This window comes from Schistocerca nitens, chromosome 2 (assembly GCF_023898315.1).
Source record: "Schistocerca nitens isolate TAMUIC-IGC-003100 chromosome 2, iqSchNite1.1, whole genome shotgun sequence".
Lineage (NCBI taxonomy): Eukaryota > Metazoa > Arthropoda > Insecta > Orthoptera > Acrididae > Schistocerca > Schistocerca nitens.
In genome coordinates this window covers 819,454,771-819,479,758 of record NC_064615.1, presented here as the reverse complement: position 1 = coordinate 819,479,758, position 24,988 = coordinate 819,454,771, and the positions used below count along the sequence as shown (strand labels likewise).

The 24,988-nt window shown below is 43.5% G+C and overlaps 1 protein-coding gene across 2 annotated transcripts in view; it reads left to right on the top strand.

Moving 5' to 3' along the window:
- LOC126237077 (rap1 GTPase-activating protein 1) overlaps positions 1-24,988 on the top strand; it is a 165,487-nt gene that overhangs the window by 127,068 nt on the left and 13,431 nt on the right. The window contains exons 2-7 of one of the 2 annotated variants that reach the window (XM_049946874.1): positions 18,505-18,687; positions 18,811-19,049; positions 19,152-19,303; positions 21,018-21,144; positions 22,800-22,965; positions 24,094-24,267. In XM_049946874.1, coding sequence (XP_049802831.1) covers positions 18,505-18,687; positions 18,811-19,049; positions 19,152-19,303; positions 21,018-21,144; positions 22,800-22,965; positions 24,094-24,267 — 1,041 coding nt within the window. Of the gene's footprint in view, positions 1-18,504; positions 18,688-18,810; positions 19,050-19,151; positions 19,304-21,017; positions 21,145-22,799; positions 22,966-24,093; positions 24,370-24,988 lie in introns of both variants that reach the window. The other variant, XM_049946873.1, reaches the window with a different exon arrangement.

Here is a 24,988-nt window from a genome sequence, read left to right as displayed (position 1 = left end):
GGTAAAGTACCTGAAGATTTTCGTCATGTGGCTGTAGGGGAGCGTCAACCCATTTTAGGAGAAACCTACTGGACGTGCCGTCATTGTAGTACCAAAACTGCGGAAAAGAGCACTCGCTGTGTTTGTACTTACTGTCAAATACCACTTTGCATAGACCCATGTTTCAGAAAATTTCATGTCAAGTAATTGTCAACAATCATTGTAACAAGAGAAGTAAATTTATCAAATAAATATGACATATATTGAAAAATTTGTATTTGTCATTTAACTCCAAGGAAGGGCATTGGGAAGAATACTTCCCACCTTGTTGTGTGACCTTACTTTCACAGTAGGAGCAAATTTGATATTCTGTATGATAAATATACTACCTACCTCTTAACTACTATCTGCTCTCCATTCATTAAAAAAAAACCTGCTCAATAATTTTGCCCACGAAAGGGTTAAAACTCACTCTGTCTGTGGGAAGCACGAGTGCGTCTCCGTGGCACGATTGCCTGCTTGCTTCACATGTCTGCACCAAGCATTCCCTATTAAAGGGTAGACCCGGATGACGCTGTGTTAGCTATGCCACTGCTCTGTGTGTTGGCGGACGACATTGAATCCGTTGTCGGTGCATCTAATGTCCACCACGTGGCGTATGACTTCATAGGATCAAAGTCGACGTTGTCGTTCCAGGTGAGCTAATGTTTTTTCCGACAATATATGTAGACATGAAGAATAAAGATCTAGAATGTTAATAAAGTTGTTTTATTTTAAAAGCTTTAAGATCTTTCATTTAAAAAGATACGAAGGCACTACTTTCAGCGCGCCATCGTACACCGTAGTAAACAACACCTACGAAAAGCTTAACACAGGACGATTTTGGGAATGTTTTTGTTTTATCAGTGGACACAGCTAGTGTGCCAAATAAGTGAGAGCTATCCGTGATGCACAAAGGCTCTCTAGAAGCGCAGTGATGTAGTGCCCTTACAAGGGAACCTCCCCATCGCACCCCCCGTTAGATTTAGTTATAAGTTGGCACAGTGGATAGGCCTTGAAAAACTGAACACAGATCAATCGAGAAAACAGGAAGAACTTGTGTGGAACTATGAAAAAAATAAGCAAAATATACAAACTGAGTAGTCCATGCGCAAGATAGGCAACATCAGGGATAGTGTTAGCGCAGGAACGTCGTGGTCCCGTGGTTAGCGTGAGCGGCTGCGGAACGCGAGGTCCTGGGTTCAAGTCTTCCCTCGAGAGAAAAGTTCAAGTTTTTATTTTCAGACAATTATTATCTGTCCGTCCGTCCGATGCGAGGTAACTGCGCCGTAGTATGGGGACGCTACACCTAAACAAACATCGAAACACACGACGTCAGTCGACTACAGCGCACGGAAGAGAGAGTATTCCTGCTAACGAGGCTCCCTGGCTGGCAGTTGACTGATCGCTACTTTGGACGAAAGTGCATTAAATACGTGAGATGTATTCCGTGGGCAATATGAATCGAGCAAAACACAGACACTAAACTTATTACAGTGAACAGAGACGTCAGTGAACGAACGGACAGATCGTAACTTTGCGAAAATAAAGAAAGTAAACTTTTCACTCGAGGGAAGACTTGAACTAAGGACCTCTCGTTCCGCAGCTGCTCACGCTAACCACGGCGCTCCTGAGCTCAAATTATCCTTGATGTTGCCTATCTTGCGTATGGACTACTCAGTTTGCATATTTTGCTTATTTTTTTTTCATAGTTCCACACAACTTCTTCCTGTTTTCTCGATTGATCTGTGTTCAGTTTTTCAAGGCCTATCCACTGTGCCAACTTATAACTAAATCTGAGGGGGCTGCGATGGGGAGGTTCCCTTGTTAGAATGAACCATAATAAGACAGTCCAGCACGCCTGCAGTGGCGAACAAAAGCAGAAGAGTGCCGGGATGCCGGCTGCGCACGCAGGCGTGAAGGAGTCTGCAATTAGGGCGGCTTCCGCCGCTCGCGTGGTGTCTGCATCTGACCCCGCGACCTCTGCGGCGCACACGCCCTCCGGAATGTCGAGCCGAGCTGCACTGTGCGGTGACCGCGCCCCGCCTCCCGGGCACCGCCCATTCTCCGACCCAAACACCTTCTGCGTGCGCTCGCTTGCGTAATGTCCGCAAGCAGCCGGCCATGTTGACGCTGTCTGCGTATTCCTCGTTGCTGCTCTGTCGACTTCTGCTTCCGACTCCTTGCTGGCCGCCCCCGTCACCAAAGCGCAGGCCTTAAGCCAGGCGCGTACTGGGACACAGGCGACGCGGCGCAGGAGCAGCGCAGCGCAACGCAACGCAAACGCGTGTTTGTACAGTTCACAGGTTTGTTTCTGTACAACAAAGCGGGACAGCACAGTACGGCGCCTGCTTTCGAGGCACAGTTAAGTTCACTGCGCAAGCGTCTCTTAAGTATCACAAACCGAAGCATCTCCCCTGGGGCGTTCAGGTCAAGAATCTACAGTAGCCAGTGATTTACCTTTGACACGGAAGTACCCTTTAGACCTTGCGGTGGCCGGCCGTTGTGGCCGAGGGGTTCTAGGCGCTTCAGTCGGAACCGCGCGGCTGCTACGATCGCAGGTTCGAATCCTGCCTCGGGCATGGCTGTGTGTGAAGGTTAGTTAAGTTTAAGTGGATCTAAGTCTAGGGTACTGATGACCTCAGATGTTAAGTCCCATAGTACTTAGAGCCATTTGATTTTTTTTAGACCTCGCGCTCGACTCACAAATATTCTCATCAGTCTTCCTAATTACACTTCTAAATCGCACTAATGTTTCGACAAAAGTATTGGAGGTTCATTTATACGGAAGGGGTAGCGAGAGGAATCGTAGATTCGCAAACACGGTACAGAATCAAAGCCGATCTCGCAGACGGCAGGTGAAGAAGTCGTTCTTACACTACTGGCCATTAAAATTGCTACACCAAGAAGAAATGCAGATGATAAACGGGTATTCATTGGACAAATGTATTGTACTAGAACTGATTACATTTTCACATAATTTGGGTGCATAGATCCTGAGAAATCAGTACCCAGAACAACCACCTCTGGCCGTAATAACGGCCTTGATACTCCTGGGCATTGAGTCAAACATAGCTTGGATGGCGTGTACAGGTACAGCTGCCCATGCAGTTTCAACACGATACCACAGTGCATCAAGAGTAGTGACTGACGTATTGTGACGAGCCAGTTGCTCGGCCACCATTGACCAGACGTTTTCACTTGGTGAGAGATCTGGAGAATGTGCTCGCCAGGACAGCAGTCGAACATTTTCTGTATCCAGAAAGGCCGGTACAGGACCTGCAACATGCGGTCGTGCATTATCCTGCTGAAATGTAGCGTTTTGCAGGGATCGAATGAAGCGTAGAGCCACGGGTCGTAACACATCTGAAATGTAACGTCCACTGTTCAAAGTGCCGTCAATGCGAACAAGAGGTGACCGAGACGTGTAACGAATGGCACCCCATACCATCACGCCGGGTGATACGCTAGTATGGCGATGACGAATACACGCTTCCGATGTGCGTTCACCGCGATGTCGCCAAACACGGATGCGACCATCATGATGCTGTCAAACAGAACCTGGATTAATCCGAAAAAAAATGACGTTTTGCCATTCGTGCATCCAGGTTCGTCGTTGAGTACACCATCGCAGGCGCTCCTGTCTGTGATGCAGTGTCAAGGGTAAGCGCAGCCATGGTCTCCGAGCTGGTAGTCCATGTTGCTGCAAACGTCGTCGAACTGTTCGTGCAGATGGTTGTTGTCTTGCAAACTTCCCCATCTGTTGACTCAGGGATCGAGACGTGACTGCACGATCCGTTACAGCCATGCGGACAAGATGCCTGTCATCTCGACTGCTAGTGATACGAGGCCGTTGGGATCCAGCACGGCGTTCCGTATTACCCTCCTGAACCTACCGATTTCATATTATGCTAACAGTCATTGGATCTCGTCCAACGCGAGCAGCAATGTCGCGATACGATAAACCGCAATCGTGATAGGCTACAATCCGACCTTTATCAACGTCGGAAACGTGATGGTACGCATTTCTCTTCCTTACACGAGGCATCACAACAACGTTTCACCAGGCAACGCCGGTCAACTGCTGTTTGTGTGTGAGAAATCGGTTGGATACTTTCCTCATGTCAGCACGTTGTAGGTGTCACCAACCTTGTGTAAATGCTCTGAAAAGCTAATCATTTGCATATCACAGCATCTTCTTCCTGTCGGTTAAATTTCGCGACTGTAGCATGTCATCTTCGTGGTGTAGCAATTTTAATGGCCAGTTTGTTCCTGTCGAACAAGGGAGGATGAAAGGAAGGGAAGTTAAGAGTTTAACCTTAACGATGAAGCCTGGTGAGCAATGGATGATGAAAATACATTTGACTGACGAAGTGGAAGGCAGCAATCTCAGTGTTGTGGTAAGGAGCCCCCAGTTTGGGTCTAGAAGACGGCGCTTAGTTGGTTGCGAGGAGCCGCCCGACCGCGGAGATGGCGAGCCGTGGGTCAGGTAATGCGGTCGCCGCGTTCCCACAGCGCTGCGGCGCGGCGTGGGAGTCTCCCACGTCAGCAGACGCGACGCTTTGCCGGCAGGGCGCGCTCCGCGCAGCCTGCAGGTCACTTAGTGGCGCATTTACTACAATTACACAGCGAGCTGCACTAGCGTGGGCTGGAGCCACCTGGACCTTCACCGACACCTCACACACAGACCAGTACCGCACTAACATAGTCATCACTTCACCGTCACCATCATCGTTAGCACCATCGCCATGCTGTCATCATCATCACTATCATCATAATATCGTATTTGCTATCAGCATCACCATTACATTTGCTATCAGTATCAACATTACCATTATCATAGCTGACATAGCGCGGGATTTGCCGAGCGGTCGGGGGCGCTGCAGTCATGGACTGTGCGGCTGGTCCCGGCGGAGGTTCGAGTCCTCCCTCGGGCATGGGTGTGTGTGTGTTTGTCCTTAGGATAATTTAGGCTAAGTACTGTGTAAGCTTAGGGACTGATAACCTTAGCAGTGAAGTCCCCTAAGATTTCACACACATTTGCTGACATATTATCAACAGTCATCATCAGGACCACTATGTTTGTTATCATCATTATCGTCACTATCACCAGCATATGATTCATAAAGCACTACCGTCGTTGACAACAAAAATCGCGCGTAACTCGTCTTTACGTTTCATGAGTGAGCACCCCTTTGGGCGGTGACACAAACATAAGGCAACCTTTGGGATCTTGGGGGAGGGGAGCTGTCTGTACAGGATGCGACTTTTAATTAATAGTACTTCGCTTTGCATACAGTATTTTAACACGGCTGTTGAGATGACGTAGCCGGCCAGTGTGGCCGAGCGGTTCTAGGCGCTTCAGTCTGGAACCGCGCTGCTGCAACGGTCGCAGGTTTGAATCCTGCCTCGAGCATGGATGTGTGTGATGTCCTTAGGTTAGTTAGGTTTAAGTAGTTCTGAGTTCTAGGGGACTGATGAGCTCAGATGTTAAGTTCCTTAGTGCTTAGAGCCATCTGAACCATTTTTGAGATGACGTATTGTGGTCCACAAAAATGAAGCGTATGAAACGTCTTAGGATTTTGACTAAGAGACATATTTCCAATACGTACTTTTCAAATTTCATTTGAAGTTGTCAAAAATACTCCCCGGCACTTTATTTGGTGCAGCAGAGATTTCCTGGTGAATTGGGTCATTCAGGTTCGTCCAGTGTACGTGATTTGTTTGCGTATACCTTGAATTTATGTATCCCCAGGGAAAAATTCACGTTCTGACATCTAATTATTAGGAATCAACTGAACTCGACTCTCAAAGAAGTCATCACAATGTTAGCTGTGCGAAAAGTCACCCAATCTATCTAAAACCACATTCGGCTGAGATTTAGGCGTCGTTGTCATCTCCTCTCTCTCCGCCTTCGTCTCTCTCCCTCTGTGTGTGTGTGTGTGTGTGTGTGTGTGTGTGTGTGTGTGTGAGAGAGAGAGAGAGAGAGAGAGAGAGAGAGAGAGAGAGAGAGAGAGAGTGTCGAGGAATTGGCTTTCTTCTAGCAGACGGAGCAAGGTATACAGGAGAGCTTCTGAGAACACTGGAAAGTAGGGGAGAAGTACTGGCAGAAGTAAAACTGTAAGGTAGGGTCGTTAATCGCGCGTGAATAGCTCAGTTGTTAAGATTAGTATCCTTGGAAGGCAAAGATTTTGGGTTCGTGTCCCATTCCGGCGAACAGTTAATGCGTGAGGAAGTTTCAGAACAGTGCAGTGCACTTCGTCGCAATCTGCAAGATTCATGGCTGATATATGAAAGTTAGCAATTTTCATCATCATCTCCTTGTTCTTCTTTTTCCCTGCCTTATCCCCTATCTTCTCGGGGTCGGTATTGCGTCTAGTCTAGTGCTATTCTATGTGATAGTGAGAATGTTTGTGAATTGTGTAACTGAGGCGGGACGTGGATATCAGCCCGGTATTCACCTAGTCGGATGTGGGAAACCGCCTAAAATACATATTCAGGCTGGCCGTAACACCGGCCCTAGTCGTTAATTAACCGGACGGATTTTATCCGGGGCCGGCGCACCACCTCTAATCTCGCTCACAGCTATCCGGACGGATCTACGCGTTTCATATGGTCGGTAACAGACATCGCAACTGCTGATAGGTGACACAAATGTGCAGCTCCAGTCCCTTTCTCTTCCACGTACCTTGCGTTTCAGCGGAGAGAAGGAACTAACGCGAATCAGTGAAAGGTACGGCTGTTCCAAACTGGAAGGTTGGTGTTAACACCACAGTGCATTAGTAGCCATCGTATTATTAGAGGGCGGTATCCTGTTGTGTTCCTTTACGGTGAGAGAGAGAAAGAGAAGGAGAGGGGATTTGTTTCCCTCGAAAATTTCCTCCCGTCTTACCTCCTTATTATAAAAGATGATGTGTCATTGACCTCATTTGTACTAAGATTGCAGTACACGCGTGGCAGCTAGTTGCATCCACCGCCCTGACTGGGATTCGTTAAGTTCTGAATGATATTCAACTATCTGCTGTCTTCTAAGTTGTCTCCTGGGCAGAAAATAGCACGTATGTCCTGAATCCGTTATCTCGAGGCTGTAACAAAATGTTAACGAGAAACTGGTACTGTATAACTAATTATATTTTGATTTGGTTTGTTTAAATGGGATGCCACTCCCTTTTTTTGTTAACAGAATACGATAAACTGCGCAATTACAGTCCATTTTGTCAATCAAAAACAATCTTCACACTTTCACAGAGAATAATAAAATAATTAATTACGTTTTTGCGTAATTACTATCAAACTAGTACTCACCAGACAACATACCTGTCCTCAGAGACTGCCGATCGAGCTCTTACATATACAAACCAGAGATCGCGACAGACATCGTCTCTGTCATCCGAGACAGCCGATAGTGTTCTGACTTACTGTCGAACCACCTCGCCTGCCATACAAGTTCGGAGATTTTCTTGTCGCACCTAAGTGCATCGTATGCCTTTTCCTTTAGCAATTGTTCATCATTCTGCTGGTAATTAATACTTTTGAGATAATGGCCTACTTTGAGATATGATTTTATATGAAAGACAAGTAAATTAACTGTTTAGTTTTTCTAGTATTAATAACAGACGTTTATCATTTTGGCTCGCTACTTCCGAACACAGCAGCCAATCGCGGAAACGAACCACAATTTAGGCGGTCTTTCTGACGATACACGTTGCCGAATAAACCCTATGTCACCGTTACCTCACACCACCTCACGCCATCTTCCCACTGCTACCCTCTCAACCACTCTTAAGAAGAGCTTCAAATGGTTCAAATGGCTCTGAGCACTATGGGACTTAACTTCTGAGGTCATCAGTCCCCTAGAACTTAGAACTACTTAAACCTAACTAACCTAAGGACAGCACACACTCCATGCCCGAGGCAGGATTCGAACCTGCGACCGTAGCGGTCGCGCGATTCCACACTGTAACGCCTAGAACCGCTCGGCCACTTCGGCCGGCTAAGAAGAGCTTCTTGTAGCTGCATTATATGGCTGTAAAGTCAGAAATATTACAACCTACCCAGCCTGTTATTGGAAGTCCTGCAGTTAAAAACTGACTTTGAACCACGGGGCACCTTTGAATTTATCGCTTGCCATCCGGCCGCTGTGGCCGAGCGGTTCTAGCACTTCAGTCCGGAACCGCGCTGCTGCTACGGTCGCAGGTTCGTATCGTGCCTCGGGCGTGGATGTGTGTGATGTCCTTAGGTTAGTTAGCCGAAGTGGCCGTGCGGTTAAAGGCGCTACAGTCTGGAACCGCAAGACCGCTACGGTCGCAGGTTCGAATCCTGCCTCGGGCATGGATGTTTGTGATGTCCTTAGGTTAGTTAGGTTTAACTAGTTCTAAGTTCTAGGGGACTAATGACCTCAGCAGTTGAGTCCCATAGTGCTCAGAGCCATTTGAGCCTTAGGTTAGTTAGTTTTAAGTAGTTCTAAGTCTAGGAGACTGATGACCTTAGATGTTAAGTTTCATAGTGATTGGAGCCAATTGAACATTGCTAAAGGTGAAAGATGTGGTAAGTGCAAGATGCAAATCTTAGTACCGACTAGGGACCGAATCGGAGACCTTTTGGATCCGTAGCCTATCAAATAATAAATTAGAGAAGGGAGGTGCCTGACGCAGAGAAGCAGTGCGGTAATGGATAATGAAGCACAGCGACAGTGAGATGGGCAGCGGTGCGTATCGAGGCGAAACCGCCCAGCTCAGCCGTAACTTGGACCGGCCCTTGGCTCTGGAGGGCCCGCAGGCAAACGGCCGGGCCGTGAATCACAAGGGCTGGCGCTGCGGCGCGTGGGCGGGCCGGGTTCGTGACTAAGGACCCGGCCGGGCTCGAGAGCAGACGCGCCACCGCCATGCATATTTATGCTGCCGCGGAGAGCGCTCGGAAATAGCGCGAATTATCGGCGGAGGTGACAAGTGCTCGGCGCTCCTAGCGCCACACTCTCCGGAGGGGGAAGGAGGAAGCAGTCCTGCCGATCTCTGGGAAGCCATCGCCGCTTCCCTCCGGTTTGCCAGCTGACAAGTCTCTGTACTCAGGCGACTGACACGGGACCCCGAACCGCGCATCCTAGGCAGTGGTCAAATACGTAATCTTTAGGGAAATCAGTGTACGAGAGGCGTTCTGGAAGTGATGCAGCCGCGCGGGATTAGCCGAGCGGTGCCGGCACGGTAGCTCAGCGTGCTCGGTCAGAGGACTGCGTGCTCTCTGTAATTAAAAAAAACTGAGTCAAGGAACCAACGATCAATTTGAACGGATGTCTTGTGACGTCCGCCCCGACCAAACGCAACAAACTATATCGAACAAAATTAGAAAAAAAAGCGGTCTGAGGCGCTACAGTCATGGACTGTGCGGCTGGTCTCGGCGGAGGTTCGATGGGTGTGTGTTTGTCCTTAGTATAATTTAGGTTAAGTAGTGTGTAATCTTAGGGACTGATGACGTTAGCAGTTAAGTCCCATAAGATTTCACACACATTTGAACATTTTGAAGTGATGCAACCCCTTTTTTTCTGAAAGCAGGTTCGTTTTATTCAGGATTCCTGTACACAGTGACCGCATCTCGTGGTCGTGCGGTAGCGTTCTCGCTTCCCACGCCCGGGTTCCCGGGTTCGATTCCCGGCGGGGTCAGGGATTTTCTCTGCCTCGTGATGGCTGGGTGTTGTGTGCTGTCCTTAGGTTAGTTAGGTTTAAGTAGTTCTAAGTTCTAGGCGACTGATAACCATAGATGTTAAGTCCCATAGTGCTCAGAGCCATTTGAGCCAGTACACAATATTATTCCAGACTCTTGTGGCTGCAAAACCCTATTTTTCAGCGTAATCTCCATTGAGTGTGACGTCCTCATGTCGGTCACCTCGAATGAGTGTGTCCGCACGTTCCATCATTGCAGGACTCAAAGCTGTGTACGGCCGGCCGGCACGCGGGACACGGACATGTGCGACCTTGCTCCGATGATTACAGACGCCTTGCGCAACTGTGCTATCGTCCACTGCCGTGTCTCCACAGCTAGTGCCTATGAGTACCTGCAATGCTCTGGTTCTCCACCAAACGAAAACACAATGACAGCTCTCTGCTTGGAACGCACCTCCGTCACAGACGCCATTTTGAAGGCTGCGTATAGCTCCGTCATCTATCGGAACTTCATGAAACTATAGGCGCTGAAGCGAGAATATTCCACGATGTCCCACAACAAATTCCATATCTTTTCAACTGACAGTGACAGAGAAAAAAAAAAGTTGCATTACTTATTGACGCGTCTCACACACTTCTGCTCTTGTTCCGATTCATCCGTGCCTGTAGAAAAACAGTATGGGATTTGTGGATCCGCACTCAAGCAAACACTTCCTTTGTTTACGCAGACGGAGCGTACTGCCAAAGGTGAACACACTGGTCGTAGTATAATGAAATTCTATTCTTGATTTCTCAACCTCAGTTATCACAGACAGTTTCTTAGTCGTCATCAGATGTTCTTAATCTGTCAACTGAACGGGCAAAGTGTGTGACCCGAAACACAGGAATACATTAAGAGAATTTTGTCCCCAAACTAGTTTCAGCCGTGACTGTGTTTCTTTTTTATCTAAAAACATTAAATTTTGACTTTTTCGTTTATCTTATAATGTTGTTTTGATTAGTTTCATTCATATGTTCAGTACAGTGTCTTTTACTTATTTAGTTCACTGCATCTCACTGCTTTGATAATCTGTTGCCGGCCGCGGTGGTCTCGCGGTTCTAGGCGCGCAGTCCGGAACCGTGCGACTGCTACGGTCGCAGGTTCGAATCCTGCCTCGGGCATGGATGTGTGTGATGTCCTTAGGTTAGTTAGGTTTAAGTAGTTCTAAGTTCTGGGGGACTGATGACCTCAGATGTTAAGTCCCATAGTGCTCAGAGCCATTTGAACCATTTTTAAGCAGCTCTTCATGTTAATATTAGGTGTCTCTCTTTATTCCCGCATTCACTATGCAAAAACCTAAAATTCACGTGTTTTGAAATTAAAAAAAACACTGATTACTGCGAGTTATAGCTGATACTTGGCTGGGGATAATAAACAGTGTACTTGCATCAAGGATGGCCCAAAAATTCCACATTAATGGTTTAGGAAAAGTTAGTTCAGAACCAAATTTCGATTACCTTCTTCACTCCACTACCTGACATCAGCTTTAGCCATCTACTCCTCACATTGACAGTTATTTCAGCGCATAATGTGACCAGAATGCCTCATCATTATCCTATCCGTAACCGGAGACAATACTTCACTGCCCGCGTCCTCTTGAGAATTCTGGTTTTCTTAATGCATACTTGCGCGAAATCTTTGTCGGTGGATTCACTTTGGAAAAGGTTGAAGTATCGACCCCATACAATAATAATGCTCAGCAATTTTTCGTTGTGATATTATGGTGTCGAAGTTATCGTCAGACTTCGTACTCTGTTGAAATTTGCCTTCGCTGCTGCACTAAGGGCCCTCAGTTATGTTTTAATACGAAACACAGCACAGACGATAAACCGTAGGTGTACAAGAGGTGGAACAGATGTAAAGTGTAAAGGAGGTTACTTGGGAAATAATAAAATTAATGCACAGTGTTACCTTAAGCGAAGCGTGCACGATTAAAAATGGTTCAAATGGCTCTGAGCACTATGGGACTCAACTGCTGAGGTCATTAGTCCCCTAGAACTTAGAACTAGTTAAACCTAACTAACCTAAGGACATCACAAACAACCATGCCCGAGGCAGGATTCGAACCTGCGACCGTAGCGGTCTTGCGGTTCCAGACTGCAGCGCCTTTAACCGCACGGCCACTTCGGCCGGCCGTGCACGATTAAAATGTTTAATTACTCACTGAATACAGTCCTTTATAATAATAATTGTTGTTAGAGTGAGAGAAAAAAGGTCGAGAGCTTTCAACCCACACGCGAATGAGCGTGACCAGCCGACGGAGAAGTACTCATACTCATGGAACAACTTGCGTTGGCTTGGCCGTTGCAACACGAACGCAACTGACCTCCACGGCCGAGAACAAACGTCCATATTGTACGGTGTATTATCACCGTGGGAAGACACCGAGTGAGGGGGTGCAGTGGTTAGCACACTGGACTCGCCTGTGGAAGGACTACGATTCAAATCCGCGTCCGACCATCCTGATGTAGATTTTCGTGATTCCCCTAAAACGCTCCAGGCAAATGGGCGAAGCCGCTTTCCTTCCCCATCCGTGAACCAATCCAAGCTTTTGCTCCGTCTATAATGACCTCGATGTCGGCGAGACGTTAAACCACTCCTTCCTTTTGCGACAAGACATCCACAAACCCCATTTTTTGCTGATGAGTCTTCCGGGCTGTATTGCCGTGGTCGAAGAAACTTTGCGGTTCCTGACGTTTTGTCCAGAGCTGCGCTGGACATCTTCGGAGTTACTCCTGGTGACACTCAAGTCTTGGCGTCGTTTCCCATGGCGCGATCTATCACCATAGACGTTTGTTGCAAAGACTTGGCAACACTATATAACCAAACAATAGCAAATGATCGTACTATATAATTTTCCCATGACATGCATATGTTTATATAAAAAGAATCGATCTTCATTGTTGGTACTATCTTACCAATTGAAATAAGTTTATGTTAGCAGTTCAGGGTCTATAGCATGATGTAACTTTCTGAGTGTGGAAGTGTTAAGGGAAGATGATGTGTTCGTTACTTTGCTCTGTTTGCGAAACAAATTTCCCGCAAAAATGTACGTAAATACGCTAATGAAATAATTTTTACATACAACTCAGTTAAGGTACACACGAAAATAAATGTATGTTTCTGTATAGTGTTACATTACGGTACATAACCTCACTAACACACTCAGGAAGTAATACTCATCATACTTCGGATTTCTTTTTCAGTAATCAGTCTTCTAACTGGTTTGATGCGGCCCGCCACGAATTCTTCTCCTGTGCCAACCGCTTCATCTCAGGGGAGTTATTTGTTGGAAGTGACCCAAGCTCTGTTGTCCTCTATTTTTATCCTCTACGGCTCCTCCTAGTTCAAATGGCTCTGAGCACTATGGGACTTAACTTCTGAGGTCATCAGCCCGCTAGAACTTAGAACTACTTAAACTTAACTAACCTAAGGACATCACACACATCAATGCCCAAGGCAGGATTCGAACCTGTGACCGTAGCGGTCGCGCTCCTTCTAGTACCACGGAAGTTATTCCCTGATGTCTTAACAGATTATCTTTTATCCAGTCCCTTCTCCTTCTCAGTGTTTTCCACATATTCCTCTCCTCTCCGATTCTTGCAGTACCTCGTAATTCCTTACCCTATTAGTTCATCTAATTTTCAACATCTTTCTGTATCACTACATCTCGCATGCTTCGTTTCTCTTCTAGTCTTCACTACCAGGCAATGCTGTGTTCCAAACGCACATTCTAAGAAATATCTTCCTCAAATTAAGCCCTATATTTGATACTAGTGGACTTTTCCGGGCTAGGAATGCCCTTTTTGCCATTGATAGTCTGCTTATGATGTCTTCCTTGCTCCGTCTGTCATTGGTTATTTTGCTGCCTACGTAGCAGAATTCTTAACTTTATCTGCTTCGTGATCCTGATGTTATGATTCTCGCTGCTCTCATTTCTTTCGTATTTCTTGGATTTATTCTCACTCCATATTCTGTACTCGTTAAACTATTTATTCCAGTCAACAGATTCTGTAATTCTTCTTCAGTTTCACTGAGGATAGCAATGTCATCAGCTAATCATAATGATATCCCTTCACCTTGAATTTTACTTCCACTCTTGAATCTTTCTTTTGTTTTCGTCGCCGGCCGGCGTGGCCGAGCGGTTCTAGACGCTACAGTCTGGAACCGCGCGACCGCTACGGTCGCAGGTTCGAATCCCGCTTCGGGCATGGATGTGTGTGATGTTGTTAGGTTAGTTAGGTTTAAGTAAAGTTCTAGGGGACTGATGACTTCAGAAATTAAGTCCCATAGTGCTCAGAGCCATTTGAACAATTTTTTTTCCGTCTTTGCTTCTTCGATGTATAAATTGAACAGTGGGGACGAAAGTCTACATCCCTCTGTTACACCTTTTTCAATTCGAGCACTTCTTTCTTGGTTGGATTAATGTTACGTATATGTAACATTAAAGTGTCGTGCTAATAAATATTAGTAAAAAGTGACTGAAGCAGTGAAAATTATTATAAATTTAAAATAAAGTTGTAAATCTCAGTTCCATAAGCGCGGATAAAAAAAAAATCACTTGTAGACTGAATGTTTTAATCTTGATCAACACCCGGCTCAATGAATTCTCATACGCAATACGCCAGCCTATTAGCAACGAAGCCTTGTAATGCTAATGACTATGTATGATTCGGAGACTCGAACCCCCAGACAAGTGATCAACAGGAAGTACGCAGTTGAACTGTGAATTATCAGCGGTCTCTTCACATCTGTGCTAGCACTGCTGCAAGCTCCATGCACAGTTAGTTCTACGTGTACCTAGAGCAGCTCCGTACTGTCCACCGGCTTGGTGGCGGGCGCTTTGTGCGCCGGCGAATGGCCGCTAATGACCGAAACGGTGCCGGAAGCTGCGGGCGTGGGTGGGTGCGTGCCCGAGCTGAATCGCTCGTTACCTCGCGATTGTGGCGCGTCTCCGCCGGAAGCGGGTTTCCGCGCCGCGCGCAATTACCCAAACCGACCGTGTGTTTACAGCACCTGCCGCGTATCCTAGGCAACCAGTCGTTAGCTCTGGGCAGGTGGTGGGGGGTCGCCGCTGCGCGTTGCATTCCACAGGCACACGGCTCAATCGGCCGCGCCTCATTCCTCGGTATTCATGCAAGTATCAAAGGCTTCGCGTCCTACCAGCCTTTCCTGCGCGGTATTTGCTCCGCTCCAAGCGCGGTGCCGGAGCAGTTAAATGGAGCAAAGACTACACTCCTCGTCCGCTGATCAGCATATAAAATTCCCTAATTAGTTTGTGCAAGAGCGTATCGTGGATCTAAGATTGGGGGGGGGGGGGGGGGAAGCTGTAACTGCTGCTAATTTACAGAGTAAGTTTTCTGCTTCAGTTACTTTTACTAGCATCTGCTAGCGCAAGCTCTTAAGTATTCGAGTGCGCATTAATAACGTAAAGTTCGGCAATTTTTGTTAAAAAAAAACGAAGTATTCCGCTATAACTGGAACGAATATTTCAGTTCAAAATATACTATGCATGTGACTCGTGTTTTATCACTCACACGGAACCACTGAACACGGAAATGGCTTGGTGCGTTATTAGAATCTGAAGGAAAATATTCGTTTGATCGCGAAATAGGGGAAAAAAATGGCTCTGAGCACTATGGGACTTAACATCTCAGGTCATCAGTCCCCTAGAACTTAGAACTACTTAAACCTAACTAACCTAAGGACATCACACATCCATGCCCGAGGCAGGATTCGAACCTACGACCGTAGCGGTCGCGCAGTTCCAGAATGTAGCGCCTACAACCGCTCGGCCACTCCGGCCGGCTTTGGGGTGCCAATCTTAATTAAAAACAAGTCGCATTTCGTTGCGGCAGGATCTTCTCACGAAATTTCAATCACCAGTTTTTCCTCAGAGTGCGAAAATATTTTGTTGGCGGCCACCAGCACAGGGAGAAATGATCATCGTTATAGACTAAGGTAAATCAGAGCTCACACGGAAAGATGTAAGTGTTCATTTTTCCTGCGTGCTGTTAGACAGTGGAACGGTACAGAAATAGCTTGAAGGTGGCTCTAAGAAACCTCTGCCAGGCACTTAATAGTGAATTTCAGAGTAATCATGTAGATATAGATTATACCGACGTTTTAACTCTGAAAATGAGAACCACTGCCAGCAAAGAAGAGTATAGGAATGGCAGAAACAGTAAAAAATTATTCCGTATTATTTCCGGAAAGTGAACTGAAACCAATATTAACCAAAAGAGATCTGTATTTAGTAATACAACTCTCTTTTAGTTAATACTGTAAATAAATTGTCAGTTTACGGCGAGTAACGCGTAAGTAATGTAGTGAGCTTTCAAATGCATATCACATGATAACAGTTCTTAAAAGCGTGAAGATGAAGCCGTAGTTGCGTCGAAATCAACTGCAAATAAATTAAAACAATAATCACCGCTCACTGGAAGTAAGGTAGCAAGACAAGTAGCCTTTGTTCACTAAACGTCATAACTGTTTCTTGTGAACGAGGAAACCGTTTTGAGTTTTCACGACAAATGGTTCTGGGTACACTTGCAACTTCCTTCAGAGTGATACTGAAATGATACGTCTGTCTGGCGCGGCAAAACGCGAAAGGTGGTTGCGGGTGGGCAGGAGCCGCTATTATCCCGTGTCCTTGCTGGGTGCTTCCTCGATTGTAGGTCATTTCGGAATGCGCGCCAACTAGAAGATGCTATCGATTTCTTGGTACTTCATTATATCCTAAACATATCTGGAATTTGAATGCAACAGTGTGGTGCACTCTAATGTAGGTTATTGGGCGATATGTTTTGTGCGTGATGGAAGCATAATGGTTGCTCAGATGTCTTTGAATACAGATTCTATAAATTTATCCAGCAGGGTTTAGCGAGAACTCCGTCATCTTTTTTTTCCGAGAGTTCTCATTTAAATCCACTTTCATATGGGCTATAAAAACACGTGTTAGCACCCTCTGCCCATCTCTGAATTAGTTCGACATCTGTTGTACAAATTTATACAACTACATTTGGATCAGTATTCTAGAAGTTGCAGTAGCGTCTTATATGCCATTTTCTTTGCATTTCATTTTCACAGAACATTTCCAGCTAATTTAGTTCTTCTTTCATTCGCCTTCCCTGATATTGATTTCCCGTGATGCTCCCATTTCATACTGCTTCTCACAATCCCTAAATACATTCCAGAACACAAATCTTCGCATCACGAAGGAACAATCGGAATGGGACGGAAACGATAGATGTGATGTACATGATCAGACAAACAAATGATTGCCCTTCCAAAAAAGTTGGAGGATTTATTTAACAGTGAGAGCTTCAGCAACTAAGTCAGTAATGCTTTGGTTCACCTCTAGTCCATAAGAAAGCAGTTATCCGGCTTGGTGTCGATTGACAGGAATGTTTGATGTCCTCCTGAGGGATATTGTGCCAAATACTGTCCAAGTGGCGCGTTGGATCGTCTAAATACCGAGCTGGTTGGAGGCCCCTGCCCGGGTTGGAGGCCCCTGCCCATAATGCTCCACATATTCTCCATTGGGGAAAGATCCAGTGAGGTTGCTGGCCACGTTAAGGTTTGGAAAACACGAAGACGAGCAGTAGGAAGTCTCGCCCAAAACGCGTGGGCATTGCCTTACTGAAATGTAAACCCAGGATGTCTTGCCATGAAGGGCAACAAAATGGGGCGTAGAACATTGTGCTATACCACACTGTGCTATAAGGGTGCTGTGGGTGACAATCAGAGGAGTCCTGCTATGAAGTGAAACAGCAGTCCAGATCATCAATCCTGGTTGTTGGGCTGTATGGCGGCCAACTGTCAGGTTGGTATCTCACAACTGTCCAGGTCATCTTCAGACACATCTTGTTGGTCATTGGGGCTCAGTTCCAAACAGGAGTAATCACTGAAGACAATTCTACCCTGGTGAGTGAGATTCAATGCCGAAGGTGCCCGGCACGAATGCAGATGGCTTGTTGGTGTATAGAGGTCAATGGTAGATGGAACAAGGGGCACCGAGAGCTCAGCTCCCTTACTGTGAGCAGCCTGTTAATGGTCCTCGTGGTCACTGAAGCACCAGTTCACATCAGGTTAATGACGACTCCAGGGCTCTGAGTGCCTCTGATTATTGCTCGGTCCTCACATTCCATCGAGTCTCTAGATTGACTACTTCCATCGTGATGCTGTGTTAGGCAGTGATTCAGCCATTCATCCCAATATGATCAAATAGTGGCAATACTCCTACTCAGATGTTGAGCGATTCACCGATTTCTCTAACCAGCTTCTTTGAGTCCAACTACACATACTGTCTCAAATGCTGATGTGTGTATATTGTTCAATATCTGTCTATGACGCATATTTACTGTCCAACTGATTACATGGACTGAAATTCAGAGATTTTATGCTCTGGTATCTACATGTCCTCTGTTTGCTATCCTTGCCAGCTGTACAGTGAAATCCTGCACACATTCACTTCTTAGAGTGTGCTTAAACAGTGTATAGTATTGACTGAAATGATCCCTGATTGTGGAGGACCTGTCACTATGGTCACACCACCAGCTAATGGAATTAAGAATAATACAAATAATGCTTGAAACCATATTTATTGCAAGAAAAATTCTTTTTATTATTTATTTCTTCTGATTAATTAACCAGTTGTTAAATAATATATGTGCAAACAAAACTCATATTGTCATACAACAGTGAAGCAGAGAGCACAACTTGTCATTTACTTCTGTATTGGAACCTATAAAAACATACATTAAATAGTTGTCATCTTACTGTTTGTAGGAGCACGTGAACCTAGTGGCCTCAGATGATGAACTCGGCCCAGTGTGTCTGTCGGTGAAGACGGAGAATGTCGCCAACCAGGAGCACACCCGTATCCTGTTGCGCCTGCGCACTGGCACGATGCACGAGCTGGTTCCTTCCTCGTGCTTGGGGCCTATACCATCACCAGCCAAAATGGCAAAGGTAAGGCCCACTTCCTTTTTAAAGATCTGCTAATGAATTAGAGTGACCATTTTACAAACTATCCACAAAATTTTTGTTTAAATTCTGAGTCCACTACGCTAACTCTTGATAACTGCATTACAGCTTCTTAATGACCAACTCACGGTGGATAAGTTTACACCAGTGCTGTACCCAAGAGCATCAAAGCTGATTGCTGAATATGATGAACATGTCTTGGTGTCTACTTTCAAATTTGGAGTCCTCTACCAGAGATTTGGACAGACAACAGAAGAGGAGTTGTTTGGGAACATGAATTCAAGCCCTGCTCTTGATGAGTTCTTGCAACTCATTGGACAAAGGATTCCTCTGAAAGATCACAAGGGGTAAGCTTTTCTCCTTCTGCAATTGAGTTACTGACATCTCTGAAAATTTTGAAATCCCAAATCAAACATTAATGATGATTAATTTTCCTTTTCTCTTCCTAGGTATCGTGGAGGCCTGGATACACAGTTTGGTCACACAGGAGAAGAAGCTATTTATGAAGTATTTAAAGACAGAGAAATCATTTTCCATGTTTCTACAATGTTACCATACACGGAGACTGATCCACAACAGCTACAAAGAAAGAGGCACATTGGTGAGTCCATTTCTCTATTACTATTGGTTGCGTTATTGGTCCCATGTCTAATGTCTTTATTGTAATACAAGATTGGAGCTATGGAAGACTTCAGAACAAAAGTAAAGTTATTAGGACAGGACATATAATTGAATTAGTCTGCAAGTAATGTTGTACCGTATGCCTGCCAAATGCTAAACAGGTCTCCTGTCATTCTAATCTGTCCTTAAATACAACACTGATTTAAGAATCATCATTATCATGGTAGCTGTTGAACACTGAGATATCAAATATGCTTCAACAATACATGGGTAGATAACACACATTAAATAAGATTATTGCCTGTTGGTACTAGGAGACTTAAATGCCTGGGTAAGCTACAAGCTCTTACGAACAGCATGCAGTGGAATGCTGAAGCTTTTCAGTATTTACATTGCCTGTCAAGTGTGACCATGCAAAACAATACAGTTGCTAAGGCACTGGATCCATATTCAGGAGAACTGGAGCTTAAATCATCATTCAGCCACCATGATCTAGCTTTCCCACAGTTTACCTTAATTGTTTCAGAAAAACGCCAAAGAAAGACCTATCAATAGACTGTAGTCCATTCCTTTCTTCCATCCTCCTCCAGCTGAATTGGTACTCCATCTCTTATGATATTTATGTCAAAAAGATGTTAAATTTGAACTTTCCACACATTTTCTTAGCAGACTAAACAACAATTACACATTTGTATTTACTTCTTCAATATATAAATAGTATATTAAAAGAAAACTTTAAAAAATGTTGGATTTTCAAGCCACAGGCAAGCATTATTATTTTTCATGATAAGCCACTCTGATGGGTTGAAAGGCTCAGATGTGGGGCAAGTGAACGTAAACAAATTCACTAAAAGAAGGTGTCATTTTCCACTTATGCTGCATTAATTTTATTTGTTCACAACTAATTGCAGCCTTCAGTGCCATTCTCAACAGATTTTGTGGTTTTTTACAAAATATAATATATTACCTCCACAAAAGGAAATGTAACAATATGAATGTAAACATACTTGAAATACATTTACCTGCAAAAGAAAACAATTTCTTATGTATGAAATGACAGTGTCTATAAATTAGTGTTTTCTGTTTGTATTGGTTCACAAATGCTGTCTTGTTGGTTTGATAGCTTGCCATTTATGAAGTTATTATATTGACTAAAGAGTAAAGCTAAGCACTAAATAAATATTACAATATGAATTTCAGGAAAGATTAAATATATAATTTTTTTATTGTGTAGTTGATTTCTGACTGGCCATTAGCAGAATATGACTGATGTTTGTTTATTCTGAAGATCTGTTTGCCTATTAAGAAATTATCTGGTTGACTTTTTGAATCACTGAAAATGTTGATTTTTTTTCGAAGATATTCATTTGCTTCCCTTTTTTGTTATGGTACCCAGTATAAAGAACATAATGCATTGTGTAAAACTACTACAAAATTACATCAGCATTTTAATTATGTGACCAAACAATTTAACTGAATATGTTCCTGAATACAAGCTAAAACTCTCACAATTTATTGAGAGATCTTACAGCACATGGATAATGAATATTTGAAATTGGTAATCAGCCTCAAAAACTAATATTATATTACATTTACTAAATGCAACACAATTATAAATGCTTCATGTAAACGCAGCTGGAATAGATATTTGAATGTAAATGGAGTAAAATGCAGCATTCTTTTCTTTGTTTCAGGTAATGACATAGTTGCAATAGTATTCCAGGAGTCCAATACACCATTTTCTCCAGATATGATTGCTTCACATTTCCTACATGCATATATTGTTGTGCAGGTATTGGATCCCAACAGCCCAAATACAAGGTGAGGCCACTTCAAGATTTTTATTTCATTACATGTTGCTGTAAATGTGTTTCATCAAATAAGTTCTGTTAAAACAAATGAACATTTCCTTTTGGAAGATCGTCCTTTACACGTATGAGGTGTGAGCAAAAAATAACTGGGATTTTTTTATTTTTGTGTGCTTTAAAATTTGATTTTCAATTTTTCTTACCTTGTTGGTACACACTTTCCTAATGTATGACTGCATTTTCAGCTGTTTTGAATATTTCTTTTATTATTGACAGTGTTGTGTTTTTGAGTGCCGAGCAAATTTTTACTTGTGAAAAAGGTGGATCAAATTATTTGCATTAAATTTTGATTAAAATACGGAATAATGTGCAGCACTGCAATCAAAATTTTGAGTGTGGCTTTTGGCGAATCTTTTATGAGTAAGACAAGAATTTATGACGGCCTAAAAAAACCCACAAAGTGCGTCGAGAAGACACAGAAGACAACAACTGCCCTAACACATCAATTACTGATGACAATGTGGAAGAAGTAAAGAAATATGGTTCTGGAAAATAGCTACATCACCATCAGAGAGGTTGTTGATGCTGTTGGCATATCCTCTGGCTCATGCCAAGCATATAGGTATGAAATATGTAGTAGCAAAGTTTATTTTGAAATTGTTGAGTTTTGACCAAAAATGACACTGCATAGACATCACTTAGGAATTGCTGAATGAGATCGACAATGATCCAGAGCTTCTACAGAAGCTTGTAACAGGTGACAAAACATGATGTCAAAACCAAGGCCCAATTGTACCAGTGTGAACTGCCTAAAGAGCCAAGGGTGAAAAAAATGACAATTTGATCACATATGAAGGTTCTTCTCATTGTTTTCTTCAATTACAGTGGGATAGTGCATCATGAGTTCCTGTCTTATGGTTGTACAGTCAATAAGAAACACTACCTGGAATTTATGTGCTATTTGCATGAAGCAATGTGCAGAAAACAATTAGAACTGCAGCAAAACCACTCATGGAAATTGCATAATTATAATGCTCCGTTTCACATCTCAGTGCTTGTTCATGATTTTTTGGTAAAAAACAAAACTGTTACATTGTCTCGGACACCTTATTTGCCAGACATGGCCCCCTGCGAATTCCTTCTAATCCTGAGGCTGAAGGGAACCATGAAAGGACGTTGTTTTTCCAGCATTGATGAGATAAAAACTGAACTGCTGAAGGAGATGAACAACATAATGAAAATTGAGTGCCATAAGTGTTTCCAAGGTTGGAAAAAGTGGTGGCACAAGTGCATTATATATGATGGGGATATCTTTGAAAGCGAAAAAGTTGATGTTGATGAATAAATAAAGATTCTTTAAGAAGAACAGAAATTCCTATTAATTTTTGATCACAACTCGTACACAGAATGTTTTTAGATACCTACTGGCTGGAGGCCCTATTTCTTAGCGTATAGAATTTTTCTAACGTTTTTATGATCTCTTTGATGAATGTTTGATCACTGTGTTCATATACCCACAATTGTTGATTGCAACTTCCCCCCTAAAAAAAAGTGGTGGGAGACAATAGACAATCTGAATAAATTCAGTTATCAATTGCTTAGTTCATAGTATGAAAACATTACCTTAATCCATGATAAAATACTTTACTCAGCCACATTTCTTTGCAGGTACAAAGTTAGTGTCACAGCCAGAGATGATGTACCCTTCTTTGGACCAACTTTACCAAGCCCAGCTGTTTTTAAGAAGGGACCAGAATTCAAGGAATTTCTCCTTACTAAGCTGATAAATGCAGAGAATGCTTGCTACAAGGCAGAAAAATTTGCTAAACTTGAGGTGAGAACAATTTTTCAGAAAAGCCCAAATTTCCATTGTACATTGTACACACAGAGGTGTTGATTACTTCACAAAGTATTAAAATTTCAGATTTTAGCATTATGGTATTGAATGTAGTCTGACAAAGAATAAGAGTTTTTATTGATGCATTATGTGGAGGTAAAGGAGAAACAATACAGCCAAAAATAAATAACTGTGAGTTGCAGTGTCCATCATTTACTGCACCTGCTAGGGTGCTACTTGCTGGAACAATGGCAGACATAACTGAGGATGCTCAGTATTCTTTACAACCTAGATTCAGTTGAGATTACATCTGTATCATTTTTTGTTTAGTTCTTAATTGTGGCATTAGAAACGACATTGAAGGCTTATAATGTAATTAGGTGGATGCAGAATGAGATTTAAACAAGTTGCCACCCACCGCAGGCTTCGGTAAGACACTGGAGATTAATGAATCTATTGCGGAATGGATTCCTAAGAAAGTGCTGGCTGAGAATTGAATATTATATTTTTCGTAATATGAGACAAGGAACTACACTGACAAATGGCATTGTACTGCACAATCATCCATAAAGGAAAAGACCCCAAAAATAGGATGTGAATGAAACTTTCATTAGAAATTTTTCTAATTAGCAAGTGGTGATACACCACGCACACACAGACAGCCACTCAACTGATTTCAGAATCAGAGGGTTCTCCATCTGTCAAGAGGGGGGGGGGGTCATAGGTGGAAACAAGGCTTTACTTACATTAAGGAGAGAATAAATGGGTTTTGGCTTTCTCTGTTTAATTTAATTTTTGTTTCTTCACCAAATTCCTCTCTTCTGCCAGGAAAATCTGGTGTTTCATGTGATTATCTGTGTGTGTGTGTGTGTGTGTGTGTGTGTGTGACTCTCTTGCCTGTTGGTGAGCAGAATTGTTGCCCCATCTACATGTGGACAATGTGTGACTAAAGAAATTAAAAAAGATAAAAGGTGAAGACAATTAATGTAACTTTAAAAAATCATTTAGCAAAACTAATTTTTTTAAGAGGAATATTGTACTTTCCTCCAATATGTAAAATTTTCTTTGAAACCACAGATTTCTTTTAACATTTAGGTCAAAAGTAACAAGTATTGTCTTTTGCAGCTGCGAACCCGATCTTCACTACTGCAGGCACTGACAGACAAGCTGCGTGAAAAGACACGAGAGTTCCTCGGAGCAGAAGAGTCACCGACATCAGCACCCGACACCCCAAAGTCTGATGGGGGTGGAGCAGGCAGCCGTTTCATCGACACTGTGCGCAAGGCGTTGATCGCCAGGGTGCGTAGCCAGAGTGTCGATAATAACCTGATCACGGCCGGGTACAAGAAGCAGACAGTGTCGCAACCACCACCCTCGATACCCGAGACGGCCACACCTTTGGTGAGCCAAAGAGCACTATGGTGACGGAACAGGCTTGGCTGCACTAACCCTCATACTGTAACCCTAAATATAGACATCCTCATCTCAAATTACTAATGTGGTCTAGTAAATGTAACAAAACTAAGTAACAAGCATGTTTTTTTTCTTTCAAAATAATCCTTTTTTTGTGTCAAGAAATTTAAATCTTCAGGAGTGCCTTTGTATTTTTCTAATAAAGAGAGGAAATAAAATGCAGTTTTGTAATAAATATTCTGCAGTTTAAATAATACATAAAAATCTTTTGTTTTTGCATGACCTACTGACAAGCCCGTATAGGTAGAAACAGATCCTAATGTATTTGTTTATAATACTAACAACATAAATGAAGCATGTTGAATAACTTCTGCAACCTTGGAAGAACTTAACTTAAAACTAAACTTGATTTATTTAAATTTGCTTAATCAATAAACTGTTGCACCACCATAATAATCACAGATATGAAGGTCATACGGAATCAACAGTAATCACCATAACTGAGACCCTTTGTATTTTGGGTATCAAAAAGACGCAAAGTTTCTCATTGATTTGGTGCACCTCAAAGAGCCTGAAATGACAGTTGTAGCAAACATTTCGTTACAAT